The sequence below is a fragment of the Chenopodium quinoa genome, unplaced genomic scaffold, assembly GCF_001683475.1.
Source record: "Chenopodium quinoa cultivar QQ74 unplaced genomic scaffold, ASM168347v1, whole genome shotgun sequence".
NCBI lineage: Eukaryota > Viridiplantae > Streptophyta > Magnoliopsida > Caryophyllales > Amaranthaceae > Chenopodium > Chenopodium quinoa.
The window spans coordinates 4,280,882-4,300,360 of record NW_018742770.1 but is presented as its reverse complement, the minus strand read 5'-3'; the positions used below and the strand labels follow the sequence as shown (position 1 = coordinate 4,300,360).

At 32.0% G+C, this 19,479-nt stretch overlaps 2 protein-coding genes across 2 annotated transcripts; both read right to left on the bottom strand.

Moving 5' to 3' along the window:
- Nucleotides 1–9,108: 9,108 nt before the first annotated feature.
- Nucleotides 9,109–10,181, bottom strand: LOC110724847 (ESCRT-related protein CHMP1A). Its single transcript, XM_021904333.1, has one exon. It carries the CDS (start codon nt 9,973–9,975, stop codon nt 9,361–9,363), a length of 615 nt encoding a protein of 204 aa, XP_021760025.1. The 5' UTR covers nt 9,976–10,181; the 3' UTR covers nt 9,109–9,360.
- A 6,868-nt stretch (nt 10,182–17,049) lies between these two features.
- LOC110724553 lies at nt 17,050–17,576 on the bottom strand. Its single transcript, XM_021903967.1, has one exon. It carries the CDS (start codon nt 17,443–17,445, stop codon nt 17,308–17,310), a length of 138 nt encoding a protein of 45 aa, XP_021759659.1. The 5' UTR covers nt 17,446–17,576; the 3' UTR covers nt 17,050–17,307.
- Nucleotides 17,577–19,479: the final 1,903 nt, after the last annotated feature.

Below are 19,479 nucleotides of genomic sequence, written 5' to 3'. Positions count from 1 at the left end.
TTTCACATTTCACTCCATATCCCGAAACAAATTTTTACCCTTTTATCATACTTCCTTAGTGATTTATGAAGGTAATAACTTATCTTGATAAATTTATTTTTTGAGATAAATAAAATCTTAAAATATACAAATTTCTAAAGTTTGACTACAAAAGTTTAAGTAGGAAGAACAAAGAAAAATACGACATTAGTATGCCAAAGTCATAAATTATTATTATGTGTCACTTGGAACCTCCTAGTGCTAAATTCATATACCAATTAATATTTCACTCAATTAAAGTGTGTAATGCCTTTGTAATAACTAGTAACTTGCTTTGATTCTTGGAATTTTATTAAGTTGTTCTGTATCACCTGTGTGTAGTTTGCTATGGAGTAATTTCCATGAGGCAGTAAATTGAATTTATATGGTTTTTTAAATAAAAGAAACACTTGAGCCAAATTGTTGAAACAAAGACTTTTGAGAATTAAAATATTTTACTAACAAAGTCAAAGGTTATGTTTGGTAATTAGAGGCTAGTTGTGCATAAAGTAGTTTGTTTATTTAGGTTGCGTTTTATTAACCTGATATTCATTTACATCTGAACTTATCTTATCTTATCCTATTCGAATTTTAATTGAGATTATTAGACCTTGTTAAAGCTTGTTTAGTTGTAATTTAAACTTGAGTAACCCTTAATTATCATAACTTATTTGTCCTAAACTTATTATCTCACTTAGCTTGAAATTATATGAACTTATAAAATCTGAAATAAATCAGAAATAATTGAGTGAAAAAAATGAGAATAGCATAGGACCTTATACACATGATTATATTAGTTAGTTTGACTAGCTAGCTACTAGTGTAAAAGTATTTGATGTATCAATGTTAGGTATTTGCTACATACTTTAGTAGGTAATGTGACCAATCAACTAAGGATATTGAAATAATATATTGGGGGGAGGGAATCTTTGGTAAAGGAGAAAATTTGACAAAGTCTAAGGGTCTGCTCTCTTGAGCTTAAATTCAATTCAGCTCCAATTATTCAGTTCAGTTCTTAATTTCCTTCTTTCATAAACAACACCGTTCTTCAGCTCCAATCAGTTCAATAAATTAGAACAGACCCTAAGTGATAACATAATCATTTCACCATTACATGCACAAACCTGTAAATAAAAAATAAAAAATCCTACAATTTTGTTTTTCTTAATTAGCTTATTAGATTCAAACCTATCTCATTCCTTTGTCAATCGAACATACTCTTTACACTTTGTTTGGATTGAAGTATAGATCATATTTTAATTTTGATAACAAATGTGGAAAGAGTGGATTTGAAAAGGGGAGGCATCGAGGGATTAAATTGTAAGAAATTGATCTCTTCAACAATTGAGAGATTTGGAAAAAAAAAAAAACTTATTATTCTCCCCTTCCTCTTTCCTTCGACCCTTTCTTTATCCAACACACTGTTAGAGAACCTCTTTTTTTTTCCTTAAACTTTCCATTACCCTAAACCTCCCAATAAGCACCCCTAAACTCATATATTCAACATACATAAAAAGCACAATATGTCATCAAAATAGTAATAAGTCTCATGGTATGACACTATCACACATAATTGGATTAAAACATTGGATATATCATATATATGTATGTCCTTTCAATAAGTTTTTAGTTTTTTTTTTTTTTTGGGTTGTTGTTGTTGTTGTTTAGAGGGCCACAAGGGTGGAGATGATAATCAATCTCAAGCTCTAATCACTTGAGCTATCTCTCACTCTTATTAATAAGTTTTGAATATATATAAACTTATTGCAAAAGAGCTTAATTACAATCAAGACTCAAAAAGCCCTTCACCAAACACCTTAGTGTTCAATAAAACTCTTTTGAAATCTTGTTCAATGCTATGCACTTCCGCTCAAGATTTTGTGCAAGCAATAATTTTGAGCATTTCAAGTCACATTCTCCCATTAAAATTATTTCTTGAATTGTTTGTAGTAAGAGTTAGTTACCACATGTACAGTATAATACTATAATGTTAGCACTCTTAGCATTACAATTACCTCATATATTATGATCATAAACCAACTTGATCTTAAATATTAGGCATTTACCATTTCATCTACTATATATCTTGATTGATCATTAGCCTTTCATCTAATGAATGAAGTTTTTGTATATAATTAACCATAACTAATTAAATATTATGGATGGAAATCAACAACCTTAACTAATTTAAGTATTAAAGGTCTGTGGTACCCAAAACATGGGGATCTATCAAATCTTATTTACATGATTTTAGCCCATTGTTTTGTGGCCTCTCTACATTAACAAAAAAGAGCCACTAAAGCATGGCTACACAATGTCTATATGGAAGCTCTACTTCTTTTAGATTTCAACATGCACTATTTGTCCAAGGAATTCATCATAAAATACCCAAGTGCAACAAATATATAATTAATTCAATTCAATCAAACCCAAAAAACATGCACTCGCCAATGGAGGGGTACAACAAAAACATCACAGCAATTGCAGGATACAGCAGCCTCAAAACAAATCAGCAATTGCAGATAAGCAAAAGCTACCAAGGATCCCTGAATTTGTACACACACACAAAAAGGCCTTCTCACTAACTCTTCAAAGACTCCTTATATAAATTATAGGAGCCACTTTATTTGAAGTTGAAAGACAAGTAAACATTATGTCACAAGAGTCGCGGCGTCAAAAAGATCAAACAGAGGCTATATAATTAGGTACAGCTATAATCTATAGCTTTGTGCTGTTGGCCATGAGGCTGCTGATGAAGTTTGTGTACTTCACAGAAGTATATGGCTTAAATATAAAATACAGCTTGGACGGAGTGAATAATCTCAAAAAGTAATTGACCAGTAAGACAATTTCTCAGTGACTTCGCTATTTTGACAAGACCATTGTTTCTCCTAGATAGTCCTATTCACAAGAGCATTGCTCTTCTATAGCTAAAGTAATTGACCAATACCATAAAAGACTTTGGCGACTCAGATACATACAAACTCAACACTCATAATCTGACCTGTTGGATTAAATTTCTAACAAAAAAGGAAATCAGTGAGATCAGCAAATAGAATTAAGACCTGCTAAAAAGGACTTCACCCCTCTGCCACAGCTGTAATGACAATGATTTACTGCTAGTTTTAGAATGGATTATACCCTTGATTTTGAGTTGCTACCAACCTGAATAGTATATTATCTACTTCCTGAGCCACACAACCAAGTACGTTACAGATTGTACATAACAACTGTCCATAATTCCAGGCATACCATCTTCTTCATGACCCACACTCCCGTTAAAAACATTCCCAATACAAGGAGATATCTAATCTTGTGCAACTTAACTTTACAAAGCAGACAAGGATAACATTATAACAAGCCTTGAAATAAAGTTCTAGAGATTTTTGTCATTACGATATGAAGGATTAGTAGTAAAAACCTGAGAGAAGACTTCCAAGATGAACAAGAAGAAATTTATCTTCCAAAATTCATACAAAACATCATTATAAGATAAGTACATCTCCAGTCCAAAAAAACTGAGTTATCTAAACTAATATACAACTATCGGTGAGTTCATCCTGTGCATCTCAAAGCAAAAATACAACAATATCCTCCCCATCAAAAGAATAAAAGAGACACTAGACAAAAGGAAGACAACGAAACTGCAGAATTTACTCAACAAATGCTAAAATTCTTAGTCAGAATCCTCTCAATAACTAAATCCGTAAATATAGCCTCAATAACATATAAGAATATCCCATCATCATTTTAGTAGTGTCAAATCCAAATGTAAAAAATTTACTCCACAGATTGCACACAACCCCAAAGCAAGGTCCCTAAATCAAACTGACCAAAAATCTCTCTACTCCTAATCCTCCAAGCCTCTCCAACATGAACCTCAAGGTAGGATAAAACAAACTGCATCATCAAAAGAATAATAAAGCCAGGGTACTGTAGACAACAAATTTGAGTTGAACGGAAAACAAAAATGGAAAATAAATAAATAAATAAATATATGCTAACTCCCTGTGTCTGACAGCTGCTCCCAATACCTAAATGGGTATAATTGTATAAACAATGAGATGGTATGATATACAGAAATTTCCATGGTTTGACACATTTATAGCCTGAACAACAAAATCAAAGGTTACCCCCACCCCCTTCCAGCCTTCCTTCTTGAATCCAATCCTATAAAAATGTTACTTTGCATTGTCACCTATAAAACCATGACCCAGAAAATATTCCTCCTTAAGCTTGCAAACCTTAACCTCACTTGAAATCCTATATGACCAATATTCTCTTTATTTTTCTAATCTTCTTGAACCCTCCACTTCATACCGTAAAGGGAAGAAGAACTCTATGGGATTGCAGAGCAGAATTAAGTAATATTATTATCCTTGAAAAGGCTTCCTTGACTATTTCAACCTATTGAGAACCTTCATAAATAAATGCTTAAAGATATGGATATCCCAAAAGGTTAAAGGTTAAAGGTTAAAGGTTAAACTAGAGTTTAATAATGAGCAGGGAGCCAGAGAGCATTATACCAACCTCACAAGGCAGATTAAAGACAGCCTATTGTATGAAAGAAGAAGAATGGTCTCAAACTCTCAATAAGCAGAATCCATAGACCATTAAAGCAACTCAAAAATTGACCTTAAAACGTATACACTAACTCACTAAGCATACCAACCTTAAAAATAAAAAACCCACTACAGCTATCATCACATTGATATGAAACAAAGCAACTTTTTCTAAGACGTCATTTTAAAAAAAAAAATAATAATAATAAATCAACAACTGCCTTCTTAAACAGCTCTGCTTCACAACATTTAACTACTTATTAGCAATGAAAACTGGTGAGCTAGTTGAAGAATCTTACCCCTAAGAGCATTCCCAACAATGAGCAAAAATTGGATTCCTCATTCTCTCTACCCACTTTCTCTCTTTTCCAACCCATGAGCATTTTTGCGATCATATTTTTATCCCACCAATGATCTAAAAAAAATTCTTCCCCATTCTCTCTCTAGTACATCTTCTCTCTTACTTTTACTAATACCCTCTTATATTTCTCTCTACTATATTATTTTTAATTCTTTTTCTTACTTGCATTGTGGATTCCACATAATTACTAATCATCTTAAAAAATGCTCATCCTATGAGCAATTTTCATTTTGCTCATGAGCATTTTTACTTTTGCTCATTGATGTAAGTCGTTTTTGTTTTAATTTCACCCAAAGTTTTGCTCATGAGTTTTTTTTTGCTCATTGTTGGGAATGCTATAATAATCGAAACAAAAAATCCTCTGCCATGGAAGCTAATCTATCATATAAAGCTTAGAACTGGCGTAATAAGTCCTAATATTTTTCCCAACGTAACCGGTAAAAGGTAACTTGGTATTTGCAAAATTTCACACCTAAATCAAAGAACTAGAAATTTTCAGGCAACTAATTACTCATCATTGATGGGATTTACGAATTTCCATTGAAGGCCTCAACCTTGTAACTGTTGAAAGTTGTCCACTTCTTTTTTTATAGTAAAAACAGCTTCGCTCTGTTCTCCTACAAATTTCAACCTAATCATGCCACATTATTGCATGAACTAGATACCACAAGAAACTCCCTTTTTCGTATCACATACAGTATCTTCTCGCAAGTAAGTACATTGGCAGGAAAAGAAATGCCAGATATATATCACTATGATATCAACTCACGGTCACCAACATTAATTATTATGGCCTTCTTGAGGTTTGAACTCGGTTATTGACATTGCGCTTTGGACTTATGATGCAGTGGCCTTTCGTTCCTTTTTTATTCTACTTTCTGGCATTATCAACACACTTTTCTTGCCTTTATCGTAGTTGAAAGTTGGTGATGTAAGATTTTGACGGTTTACGTATCTATCAAAACACAATTTACAGGGTAATAATAAAATGGATCCAACCTGAGCTCTGTAAATTCACACTTAACTTTCCTGCGCTGTCTACTGTTCTTCTACCTGTCAACATCATTTAAACTCATTCAAAACATTCAAACACCGTAAATAATCCACCAAAGCCTAATGCTGTATATTTCAATTCACCCCCATCTCAAGATTACTTCTTCTTCCATGTACAAATCTTTACAAAACCTCAACATTTTTTCCAATTCCTTAGTTGTCCTAAAGTCACAATCTTTAAATATTAATATCACCAGATTTATCATCCCTCCAAACAAAAAGCGTCCCAATTACACTCTTAACACACTACAACTACACTACCAAGCACCATCCCTCATATTTCCCCTACAATATATGATGGAACTCAGATGATCCACGTGATCTCCAAGACTCCAACATTAAGAATGTAGGATGAAATACACTAATCATAGAGACTACAGTCTACTAGAAGACCATCTTGAGTAACAGGCATCAATCAATCAAGAAGAAAATAATTCGGGAAAACTTCGGGGAAATTTAAGTGAATGTGCCATAAAAGGTGATAAATCCCCTAATGTCAGACTCCTAAAAAAAGGGATTGAAAAGCTTAAAATTAATTATTGATCACCTAAATTCTCCTTCCCAACTAACCACCACCACCACACAAACACACACACACACACATAGGAGGGAAAAAAAGAAAGAAAATAAAAATGATCCACTATTCAAAAATCTTTTCCACCAATTAATCTAAAAATAAGTCAAGGACCACCCAAACTATAAGATGACTCCAGTTGTACAATAACCTCAAAATTGGAAATTGACACCTTGATGAGTGAAAACTAAATCCTCAAAAAAATCAATAGGTTTCTTGTTAACCAAGAACACCATTAATTTGCGACAAGCTAAACTTTTACGTCCATTTTTAGGCAACATGAACACCTATTAAAAAAAAACAAGGTATAAATCACTACAACCAGATTGATTTTAAATTCCAGAACCCAAAGACAAAAGACTAACAAAAAAGAAGATAATTTAATAAGATTTTAGAGCCATTCGTCAGTCCCCAAGACCAAAACACCTCCTTTGTTTTTACCCAAAAAGATAGAATATTTCATAAAATATCACCAATTTCATCAACAAATTATAGCTTTCCAGTTATATAAGCTACAAGATACATACTATTGGGCATTCTGGGTCCAATAACATAAATACTTGCATAGATTATTTTCTCTGTAGAGTGTCAACAAATAGACAAGTAAGAAATGTGTCCATATTCCTCTCATATATCCACCTAAGAGAAACTTTAATCTCAGGACAAACTTGTTTTGTATAGCAATTTAAAATCTGACCACATTCTGATAATACCAATATTACCACCTCCTTGAACATACAGATCCTAATCACCATGTTAGCACCCCTCATTATGTTGTTACATATACAGTGTGCAATTGTTAGAATCTCTGCCTCCTTGGCCCTTACCTCTTGATAGCTAACCTTTATATCTCCAAATTCAACTACGGTATATCCTAGTACCTGAAGAAGTATTTTTAACCCAAAAGGCAATAAATCATGATGGGTTCACTACTAAGTGATGTTGTCACAGTGTCATATATTAATTCACCATAAATCACTATGTTACTCGGACTCTTTATCTCACCTCAAGTACCCGTGTCGGACCTTTGACTCGGACATGGGTAGGACACTTAAACACTTCATTTAGTTCAAAATCATGGAAAAATTTCACAAAATAACCGAGTCAGACACTTAGAGAAACATGGATACCCGGGTCCGATTAACATAGACAAAGCACTGAGAAAATAAAATTGTTTTTAAAAAAAAATCAAGAAAGCATAATGATCTCCATCCATATCTAGCAAGCACTATACCACAAGATCAGGTGCGATCAACAATCTCCTATAGACAATTAAACACAAAGTCCAAAATCAACACCAAAATGGGAACTTAATGATCACCTACCCATGCATTCTCATGCTTCCATCCACTTCCCCATCCACCAAAAAAAAATAAAGATTTTAAGGAGAAGAAATTACCAAAAGAGTTTTAAAAATATTCCTAAAAACATCTTAAAAATCACCAGTGTGATTTTTAAAATTGTCTTTACATCTACCCTTTAGGAAGGAAAGAAAATCCTAATAGAACTCAGATTATGAAGTCAATGACTATCCATCAAGAACCTCTACTCAAACAATTCATTCAATATACAATCTTACAAATTTACAGGTTACAAGCTTCAACTCCCAATATCACAAGAATTTAGCTTCCTTAAAGCTTCTTGATGCTAATTTAGATAGAATTAGATGCTCTCTATAAATACCATTTGCAGACCAAAGCACTATAGCATTTAATGATTTAGTCCAACATGTCATTGAGTTTGCAACTCAACACAAGAATAAACTTTAGTATCTAAAAGATAATAAAAGAGATTGATGAAATCAATGCACATCATTCCAATCCATATAAATTTAATTCAACTACATATCTGAAGGGTATACTTCACCTAACACTATGACAACCAATAAGGCTATATACGGTCGTAGCTAAGGAATAAAAGTCAATAAACAAAACCAACACCCCTACAACCACCTGAAAGTGTAACTAGTACGATCATTTGCACAAGGAGACAGAATGGATTAGTTGAAACCACTCATCAACTTTCAGGAATTATGGGGTCAAAAATGTCAAATCCTTATTCCCCTCCCTTGGGTCTGGATTTTCTTGAGAAAAAGACCAAGTAATATAAACCACAGAAAAGATAATACTATATATGACCACTCAAGACAACTATATCTGGCCAACAGCTATAATTTAATAAACGCACTGTAAGTAGCATTTTCAATCCTGTGTAACCATAAAAATGCCCATTGTCAACTGTTTTGTTCCAAAGAGAACCCAAATAGTATAACTGTATAAGACTAATCTGCACTAGATAAACCAATAGACGTAAACTTACATAAGAAAATTAAACTCAAACTAAAATCATAATCGCTGCACTATCCTCTACTTCATATGTAATTATCTAAAATTCTTTCTCATACACTACACTGAAACAATGCAAAACACTAACATTTCACCTTACCTAATCATCACCCTCTTCAAACAACAACTGCCACACATATACACCTCCACACAAATAAGAGCAAAAAGGTTTACGTTTACCATCGTAACAGCATATAAACATAGGAATCAGTCACATAACAAAACATACATTGGTGATCAAAGTCACACATAATCGAGCAAACACCCGAATTCCAGTAGATAAATACAATACTCCATATATAATACATAATTAAGCCACCCACAGCGAATTCAACAATTATCCGAATCGAAAATCTCAAGTTTCACAATTTATAACATCACAAAGGGTAGCTCATCAGTCAAACTATACAACATTATAAGTAAAACCTTAAAGTTTTACCTCACACATCAGCCTCTAGCCTTAAGCTCAGCAAGCCTCCTTGTAAGATCATCCTCATCGACCTTCTCCGACGCCTTAGGATCAGCAATAGCATGTCCAGCAGCCTGAGGCAACCCCACAGAAACCTCAAGACCATAATCATCCGCCACCTGCTGCATCAAACTATTAACCTCGGTTTCGGGTGTCGAAAGCGAAGTACTCCCAGCCATAGAACTCTCCATAAACTCAGCCTGAACCTCCATATTCACAAATTGCTTCTCAAATTGGTCCATTGTTTCCGACATCTTCTGCAAATTACCCGTATTCAAAGACGATTCAAGAGATTTCACAATCGATCCCATGTTCTTCCCAATCATCTGCATCTTCGCCTGAGTATCAAGGCGAGCAACAACGGCGTCAAGGCGAGACGATAATCGAAGGTAGTTCATCTGTTCTGTGCGCTTACGAATGGCGTTTTCGGCGTAAATTCGTGCTCCATCCAGGTTACCTTTCTCGATTGCTTTCTTAACTTTGAGTTTCTCGGATTTCTCGTCTTTCTCGCACTTTCGAGCTTGGCGTTGGAGTGATTTGGAGGTGAATTTGAGCTCCATGATCTGGTTCATCAACTTCTCAGTGTTTCCCATGTTGAAGAAAGAGAAAATTTTGGGGATGATCGGAAATTAGGGTTAGGGTTTTGAGGAAGATGAAGTTTGATTTGCATAGAGAATTGGGGAAGAAGACGAATCGAAAAGTGAGATAGCGTGGTCAGTTCAGTCAAAGATTAGATATTATTGCGCTTGCACTAGGATTTTTTTTTTTTTTTTTTTTTTTTTTGGCTCTAGGATATTAACAAAACGAAAACTTGTGAAGGGAATATAATTTTCATTCAATTATCTATTGTGATTTTTTTTTTCTTTTTTTTTTTTGGAGAAAAAACAGGGGAAGCAATTTCATAAGTGGTTATATCACTAAGACAACAATTTAACCATAGTTGATCTACACCGTAAGGGATTATACGAGTTAGGTGGTGTGCAACAAAATACCCTTCCTGCTTAACATGAGACCATGAAATTGAATCAAAAAAAGTGCAAATATCTAATACATCATCAAGTAAAGAGTCCAAATCTGAGAGATAGGTGGAAGCTTTCGTGAACCTGGTGATAATTGTGCTGCTATCGGATTCAAGAATTATATTCTTGAAACCATGCTACCTTGCCAAACGAACAGCAAAAATTGCGGCTTTACATTCTACGAGCTCATGATTTGTTGATATTATTACATCAATCCATACTTATCTATTAATTGTTTAAAAGTGGTAGAATATAGATTAATTCGTACATGTTAAGGATCGTTCCAACAAAATGGGGCTCATATAATACATGCAACTGAGACATTTACTTCAATCCTTGAAAATCATATACACGTTGTGATACCAATTTCTATTGTGAAGTATCTATGCAAAACACAATAATAATATATTTTATTTTTTTATATTTATAGTTACCAAATATTTTAAAATAAATTAGGAGAAGCTAATAATCAACTTGATGCAATTGCAAATCTTCATTAATTATTCCTCTATACCTAGTGAGTTTCATGGTTTCAACTTTCAAGCATAAAACATTGAATGGCCTAGCAGCTTTGCAAAATTGGAAACTTGCACTTGGGCTCAAAAAACAAGCCAACTAGTGACTAGCTGTGCTGTTTTTGGGCTTATACATACGTATTTGAAACATTGTCTAGGAGAAGAAGAGGCCCAAGTTTAGGTGATTTGGGCTCACACATACTCGATTAATTTGTTCTTGAATTCTTGATGCATAAGAACAAAAGACGGTCAAGACTCACGAGGGAGTGTATTAGTTGAAAATTTGTAATATTCCAATGTTGTGAAGTGAAAAAAATAAAAAAAAAATCGGTGAGTAAATTAATTAATTCTGCCCGTCAAAAAAAAAAAATCAAAACAAAACTGATCGAGTTTGCTCCTCTCCAAATGCATCTACTCTTACCATTAACATCACTAATTATCTATTACGAAATATTTTGAAATAGAAATCATGAACAATTGATATGTGAATTTTTTATTTATTTTTTTTGAAACCATATGTGAATTTTTTATTCAAGAAAATTTTATAGTAATAAAAAAATATCTAAAGAGTAATACACTATTTTAAAAAAAAAACAAAACAAAACAAAACACGTGAATAATGCAAAACTCAAATTAAACTATTTCAATCTAACTTGAAACAATCAGAGCATAACAATTTTTTTTATTATTATTTTTTTTTAGTGTTCCACTTTCACCCGATTCACCTTTAGACTAATTCAAATTTAGAGATTAGTTTTAGGTGGTTAGATTCCAATCTTCTCAATGATGTATTGACGTATAGATATCCAAATGTAGAATATCAATTATATAGTCCATGTCATGCATGTAACATGTTTGGTAGTTTGGTCGAAATTTATGAAGAGCAAAAACAGTAACGTATGATTAGTTCAACCCTAAACGAATCAAGAGACGTATAAAAACAAGGGGCCGGGCCGGATGGTCGGTTCTTGGATCAATGATTAGGATGATACACCCACACCCAAATCTACTTGCATCATATTATGCATGCATCATCTTTATATATGCATGTATTTTACTGTACAATTGCATTTAATTTCATATGCAACTTTATGGCATTCCATACATTCACCAAACCAAACCCCCTAAATAATACGGAATACTTCGTATTATTGATCCTTTTTTTTTTTTCTTTTTTTGGAAATTGTAAATCTTCATGCTTGTAGTCAGGGAGCATATTATAAACTAATAATACTAATAAAATTTAGGGAAATTCTATGATGTGCCTTTACTTTTTAAAACCTCTATATAGTAACCCGCAAGTTTATTTATTGATTATAACTAACTAATACAGACACTGCTAATGCCTCTCAACATAAAGTAATACAAACATGTAGTTAGGATAACTAACTAGGTTTCGATCTTGATATACCTCTCAACATAAAGAGCGAAATTTTGACTAATTGATCTGAATTACCCATAAAGTGCTTAATTTGGAGGTTGTGGTGAGATCATCCCATCCCACTAATGCACTTTGGGGTGAGAATTTCTTTACTTTTTTAATTTCTCCACTATTCACTCAAAAAGAGTCTTAGCTTGTTCACTAAATACAAGCAGGTTTGTCTAATATGTAGTATAAAATAGCGATCTGATAAGACACTTTCTCCTTAATTATACAATTTTGTATATAATGCACAAAATACGGAGTATCATATATAGCGTATATGGTGTATGTAGTATGTACATGATTATCATAAATTCATAACATGGAAGCAGGAAAAATGGTGGTCCAAGTAATGGCCGAACTGTTTTTACAGTATATATATAAAAAAAAGAGATAGTTTTAGGTTTTAAGCTAAATAAAAATATGTGGTGTTGTGTAGTTTAAAGAATGATGATTGAAGCAGCATTAGCAGAAAGAGGGGGCCAAAGAAGAAAGGAGGCGCACGTGGGCATGACAACAACGCTATCTAATTTGACTAGTCACTATTTTGTCGCCACTCACTCAATCACACTACTATAGGCTATACTACTAGATAATAATCTAATTTTGATGGACCAATTATTCAATTACAAGTATGTTGTTGTCCTTCTTTTCTTCTTCCTCCTTTCTTTCTTCTACATGTGAGAATGTATGAGACATTATCATCATGTTTTTTTGTGTGTGTTACATCAATTATCTTATTGGATCTCTTAGCTTTATGCTTATCAAAATATTAATCAATTTAACTTAACTAAGATCTTTTTCTACTTTTTCAACATTTATAAATGAATGATTGATTAGGAGTAACATTTAGGCCATGTTTGGTAAACGCCTTTATGATTAGCTTTTGGTTTTTAGACTTTTTATGTAATTAAACAGTCAAAAAAGTGTTTAGTAATCAACTTTTTATTTAGCGAAAAAGCTGGTTTTTAAGTCAAAATAGAAATAAAGGTTGTTAGTTTGTTGGCCCACAAATTATTTAATAAACAACCAACAACTAAATTTACCAAATACTTTTATAAACAACCAACTTAAACAACCAATTCAAAAAGCATTACAAATTGCCAAACATTCCAGCTGGTCAAACAAGCCAAGTAAACCAGTCAACCGCCAACAACCATTTGCCAAACAAGGCCTTAGGGACCTGTTCTCGTAGACTGAACTGAATTAAACTAAACTAAACTGAAATGAATATTTTATAAGAGAAGGAAATTAGGAGCTGAACTGAACTGAGCTGAGCGAGCTAAACTGAACTGGACTGAACTAAACTGAAAATAAACGTATGAGAACAAGCCCTTATTCTAATTTAATTTGGCATAATTCTGATTTGAATTAATCAGATATATTGGTCTAAGTAAATGTTGATCATAATTTCCTCTAACATTTAGAAAAATTGGCATTTTCTAGTGGGATATGACCGTTAAATTTGTCTCATTGTATTAATATTTTTATTTTTTTTACCGTGTATTAATTTATGCAAAATTAAAAGTAACATACTATGTTTGACAATATAGTATATGGTAAGTTTATGAAGTATAATAAGATGATAAAAATCGGATTCCAAAGCTTCAAATCAATATAATTGCGGCATTTCCAAACATGATTTTAAGTTTAGTTTGCTTAACTTTACTTTTCAAAAGTTGAATCTAAAGTCATGTCTACATCTAGGGCATCTTTATGTTTCCTCATACATCAATTATAACAGCAGTGATATTGATGATTAGCATTTACTTAAAAACTTAGGGTTTTTGTAAGGCTTGTTTTCATCAATCAATTTCTACTATTTCAACTAATCAACTTATTGATTTGCATGACATAAACTTTACTTTTGATAAATGTAACCTTTTTTTTTTTTTTTTTTTTTTTTAAAAAAAAAAAAACCTTATATTCAACAAGCATAATTGCATAACTTGAACTCCATCATTACAAAATAAAGAGCTACCTAAGGATTGTACTTAATTATTCAAATATTGATCGATACAACTAACTTTACAAGATCATATATGAATCATCATGCATGATCCTCCATGCCCAAACAAATTAGAAGGAAAAAGTGTGATACACGATATTTTTTGACATAAATTTTCTGCAAAATAATAACTCAAACATTGACCTTCTTTAGCAAAAGAAGCCAAACCATGTGAAATTGGAAAAAAATTCCACATAACATTTAAGTTATGGAGGGGGCAAAACTAACAGTAAACAAACAGAGTGGGTTTACCTATAATTGTCAAGCTATTTGTTGCAAAGAACGAATGTGCACGTGTGAGTGGGTTGTATCCCATATAATTTGGGAAAGACCTACCCTTAATTATAGAGGTCTATAAAGATTTAAGTCCCACAAAAAATAATGAAAACAAACAATAAATAATTTTTGGAGTTGGTAAGCGGTAACCCCTACAATTAATTGTGATGTTAGCTAAAGTAATTTAGAGTATTCCTTCTTCAATTAAGTAAATACTGGCTTCACATAGACTCCAAATGACATTCTTAATACCAAGTATGATTCATGAAGTATATTACGTAGTACTACGTAAGTACAAATTAATGTATGATGTATACTCCATTCTAAGCAATCATCTTCACTCATTTATCCAATCAAATCACAGATAGGCTACGCGATTTCCTCATTTAAATTAATATAAGTTGTCTTCTATTAATTAAGGTGTATTAGCCATGTTAATTAATTATTGAATTAGGATATTATGCATGATTGATGTGATCGCGACTCTTAAGCTAATCAAAACGAAGAAATTCATTAGACAATAATATTCATGAATTAGTTTTAATCGGTAAGAATAATTACTATAGTGATTTTAGGGGTCATTGTTTTTCAAAGAGTGATATTATTTATATTAATACGTGATATAAAAAAAAGCATTGTAAAACCAATAAATACCAAACTTTATTTTTTAAGGTGATCAGTCAACTATGTAAGGTTTAATGTACGACAACACTACAAGAAAGCCATAAATAGCCAAACGACTACTTATCCTAAAATTCACCAAGGACGGTGCCCAATAATTGAGAAGCTTATATCATCCACACTATTTATATCTTTAATTTGAGCTATAATAGTCGATTACAAAACTAATTATCGGTTAATTATATACAAAGAAATGTTATTTAAGGTATATACTTAGCATATATAGTTAACAAACATGTAATCTACTTGTAACGCACTACGTACGTTTTACACCTAATAAAGTAATTAGAAATGTAATCTTTTTTTCTCTCCTCTAATTTAACATTAGTATTTAGTTCGTATAAGTGCATTTTTTTCAATACTGACAAAAAAAACTGAGGTATCGAACAAAATAAGTGGAGTACTAAACCTTTTTATTTTGAGAAATAATTTATGGCATGGGTCATATTGAGATGAGAAAGAAAAATATCTAGATATGAGACTATGAGAGTTTAACATGAGTTGTTTTCTTGATGAAATCATATAACTTGCAACTATTATAGAAATATTATTAATGCGTAAGGGCATGTTTACTTCAGCTTAATTTCAGTTCAATTCAGTTTAGTTCAGCTCCTAATTTTCTTCTCTCATAAAATACTCATTTTATCTCTATTCAGTTCTCAGCTCAGTAAATGTGAACAGACCCTAAATATAATGAGTCAAATTCAAACAATTACAACTTTCTTATAAGTACTACCTTCATTTAGACATTATCTTATTTCTTCTCGTATAGTCATATATACGTTCTTAAAAGTTTTATTTAGTTGGTAGGTAGTTTTGTTCTTTACTACCCGTAGGGTATAAAAATAAAGTCATTAGAGATTATGAGAATTAAATTGACTAAAGGAAATCGATCAAACTTTGAGAGACAAATCAAAATAGAAAAGTTGTGCAATCTCTTAGAACGATTCAAAATAAAAATGATATCACGTTTTAGGAACGAAGTGAGTCCCTTTCCCATTTAATCACTCAACCAAGCAAATACACGATTATGATATAACGCCATGTTATCACCATGCAAAATAAGGTCAATATCCATTACTTTCAAGAATCATTCGACACATCATAAATATACTACGCCCTTATTAGCTCCAATACTTCGACTCATATATCTTGCTAATAATTATTGTGAATCCGACTCATATATATTCGTTAAAACCTTTAAAACCTCTAACGGCTTTAACGTGAAGATCAATTCCTCCACGGATAGGAGTATTGGACCATTTATTGCAATTTCCATTTTTTTTTTTCCATTTGACAAAACTTAAAATTTAAACATAAGAAATACAGTATAAAATACGTTTTCCTGTCTGCTTGCCAATCCCAAGATTATAAACCACGAGCATGAATTACATAAATCACATAATGAACCCATCATCAATTCATCACTGTAACAGTGAGCACGAGATTTACATAATGATACTCTTTTTTTCTAGCTATGATTGCCATGAATTTTTGGAATAATAATCAAACTAACTTGAATCACAAACTTTGACAGTCTGACGTACAACTCAGCAATACATTTTAATAGGTACACAGAGTTTGTATACGAGTTTAAAGCTAAAACGTAGCAAAACTAAAGTGTTATGAACACATACAGTTTTAGGTATATCCAAATGTATAACAGATTCTGTATAAGAGTATAGAGATGAAATCGCGGAAAAGTGGAAGTGTAATATGAGCACAGTTTTAGATACACTCGAATGTATATATAGTGGACTTTATAATAAAATAGTGGAGAAATGAAGTGTTCCAAAGGAGAAATTAGCCATTGTTACTGAGATATTCAATCATTTACAAGGAACAAAAAAGAGACAAAGGAGCTAATGATAATTTAGCAACCTTTCCTAAAAATGTAGCAGAATCACTCTTTCCATATATACAATTGGAAATTCTAAATTAGAGAAGAATCACTCCCTAAAAATTAAGAAAAAAAGAAGAAAAAACAGAGGAAAACAGAGGAATTAATCATGAGAACAAAGGAGCATAACAATACATCTTCTGATAATATAAAGCCTTCCTCTTTGTTCACTCAAAAATCTTCCTAATTTTCTGCTTGAAATTCTTTTCTCAGAATCCTTCATCATTCTTGAATTACCCATAATAATTGTGTTTGTATAGTGAATAAAACAGAGGAAAACAGAGTATGAATATGTTTGTAGTTGGGTTTATGATTTAAGTATGATTTGAAGTTTTGGAGAAAAGAAGAAAAAGAAGGGTACTTATAGAAGAAGAGGAGAGAGAAAGGGGTCCAAATGACAAATGACCTAGGGCCCCTACCCCCTAAAAATGGAATCTCTTACCCTTAATTTTAAAGACCCCCCCTTCTCTCCTCTCCTTCCTTTTTTTTCTATCTCTCTGTCTTTCTGTCCCTGCCACATGAGAATTTTATGAGCTTTTAGTGGCACCAAGTTTTATCATCGGATTTTAATATTAGGGATTCATTTCACCTTGACATCTTTTATATTTCCGTTGTTCTTTTAACATTATTACTACTTCCATTTCATATTATTTGCAACGATACTTTATATTAAATCGTGGCAAATAATATGAAATGAAGATAGTATATTACTTAAAGTACTAATATCAACTTTTAAAAGTACTGTTGAAGATTATATAATGGTAAAAATTATAAAAAGTTGATAGTATGAAAGTATATATTTATCGAAATAAATCTAATAAAATCCCACATAACCCTATATTTAGAGATTAGGTGTGTTGGACGTTTTAATTTACAAATTTATATGGAGAAAATATGTAATAATTGAATAATTCGAGCATGTTCAGATTTACTGAACTGAGCTGAACTTAATTGGACTGAAATAAGTCATGCTGAATTGAATTGTTTATGAGAGAAGGAAATTAGAAATTGAAGTGAACTGAATTGAAATTCAACTGAAGAGAACATGTCCTTCATATTGATTGTATTTTGTTTGCAACGCGGTGAGCAATTAGATGGTTTTGATCACAAAATCAACTATTTTTGGTGTTTGGAGAATAAAGGAGAATTAGGATTGTTCAGTGTACGGCTTAGACCACGTACACCAAACCACAATTTTGCCATTTGGTGCGGTTTAAAAATGTGGTGCCATTTTTTTTTATAATAAGTCGTGGATTGCGATTTGGTGCGGTTTATTTAAAAAATCTAGACAAACCGTACTTTGATGCGGTTTTTATATTATATTTTATTAAAAATATACAGAGTATAAAAGAAATAAAAAAATATGAGCTAATCTTTGACTATTAGGTTGAAAAAAGAGTATAATATTTGAAATATAAATTAATAATCTCAAAATAAAAGTTTTGTTCTAAAAAAAATTATTATAGTTTTTATAAAATATGGTTTAAACCACAACGCACCAAACCGTATTTTGTGGTGCGGTTTGAACAAAATACAAACCGACGCGTACCGCAAACATTCCTAGGGAGAATAGCCTATGTAAAGAAATTGTTGGAAATCAATTAGCTAAAACCTAACTTATTGCAAGAGTTATTTGAGCACTACTGTAATACACCCATAATATTGTTAGTGCAAATAATTTGTTAAACCAGTTAATACACCCATTTATATTAACCAGTTTTCAGTTAATGATCAAATAGGGCTTATTTCTTTAGGGTTGACTAGGCATGTTTACATAAGTCATAAGTTTGTTGTATGGAATATATGTATAGTACAACTTCTTAATCCTTTATTATTTACCTGGAAAATTTATTATATTTTTCTTTTTGTCATATTAATTTAGGGTTGGGAAATGGGAAGGAGTTGAGAAGTACCTAAAGTGAAGAAACAGGGTACATTGTTTGCATGAAGAAGATGGTTTGTTATTTCCTTATCAAGTTGTTTTACTTATTTTTTGAATTTACTTGCAAAAATTGAAAAACATCATCGGACCATCGTAAATGTGTAATGGACCATCCAGTAAAAAATTTTACCCTCATCACTAGGAGTGGTAAAAACATGTACTTTAGTCCCTCACATATATATATATAGGGGATATGAAGAGCTAAAATTTAATTGTATCTACTCTAATTTTATACTTCAAAAATATTTAATATATGAAGTACTAAGTAAATTATAATCTTACATAATCATAGGACTTAAAGGTGAAATGATCATAAATATGTTTTAACTATAT

Excerpts from the sequence above, each read along its gene's own strand:
- LOC110724553 (XM_021903967.1), bottom strand. The coding sequence starts at position 17,445 with ATGGGTAATTCAAGAATGATGAAGGATTCTGAGAAAAGAATTTCAAGC.
- LOC110724847 (XM_021904333.1), bottom strand. The coding sequence starts at position 9,975 with ATGGGAAACACTGAGAAGTTGATGAACCAGATCATGGAGCTCAAATTC.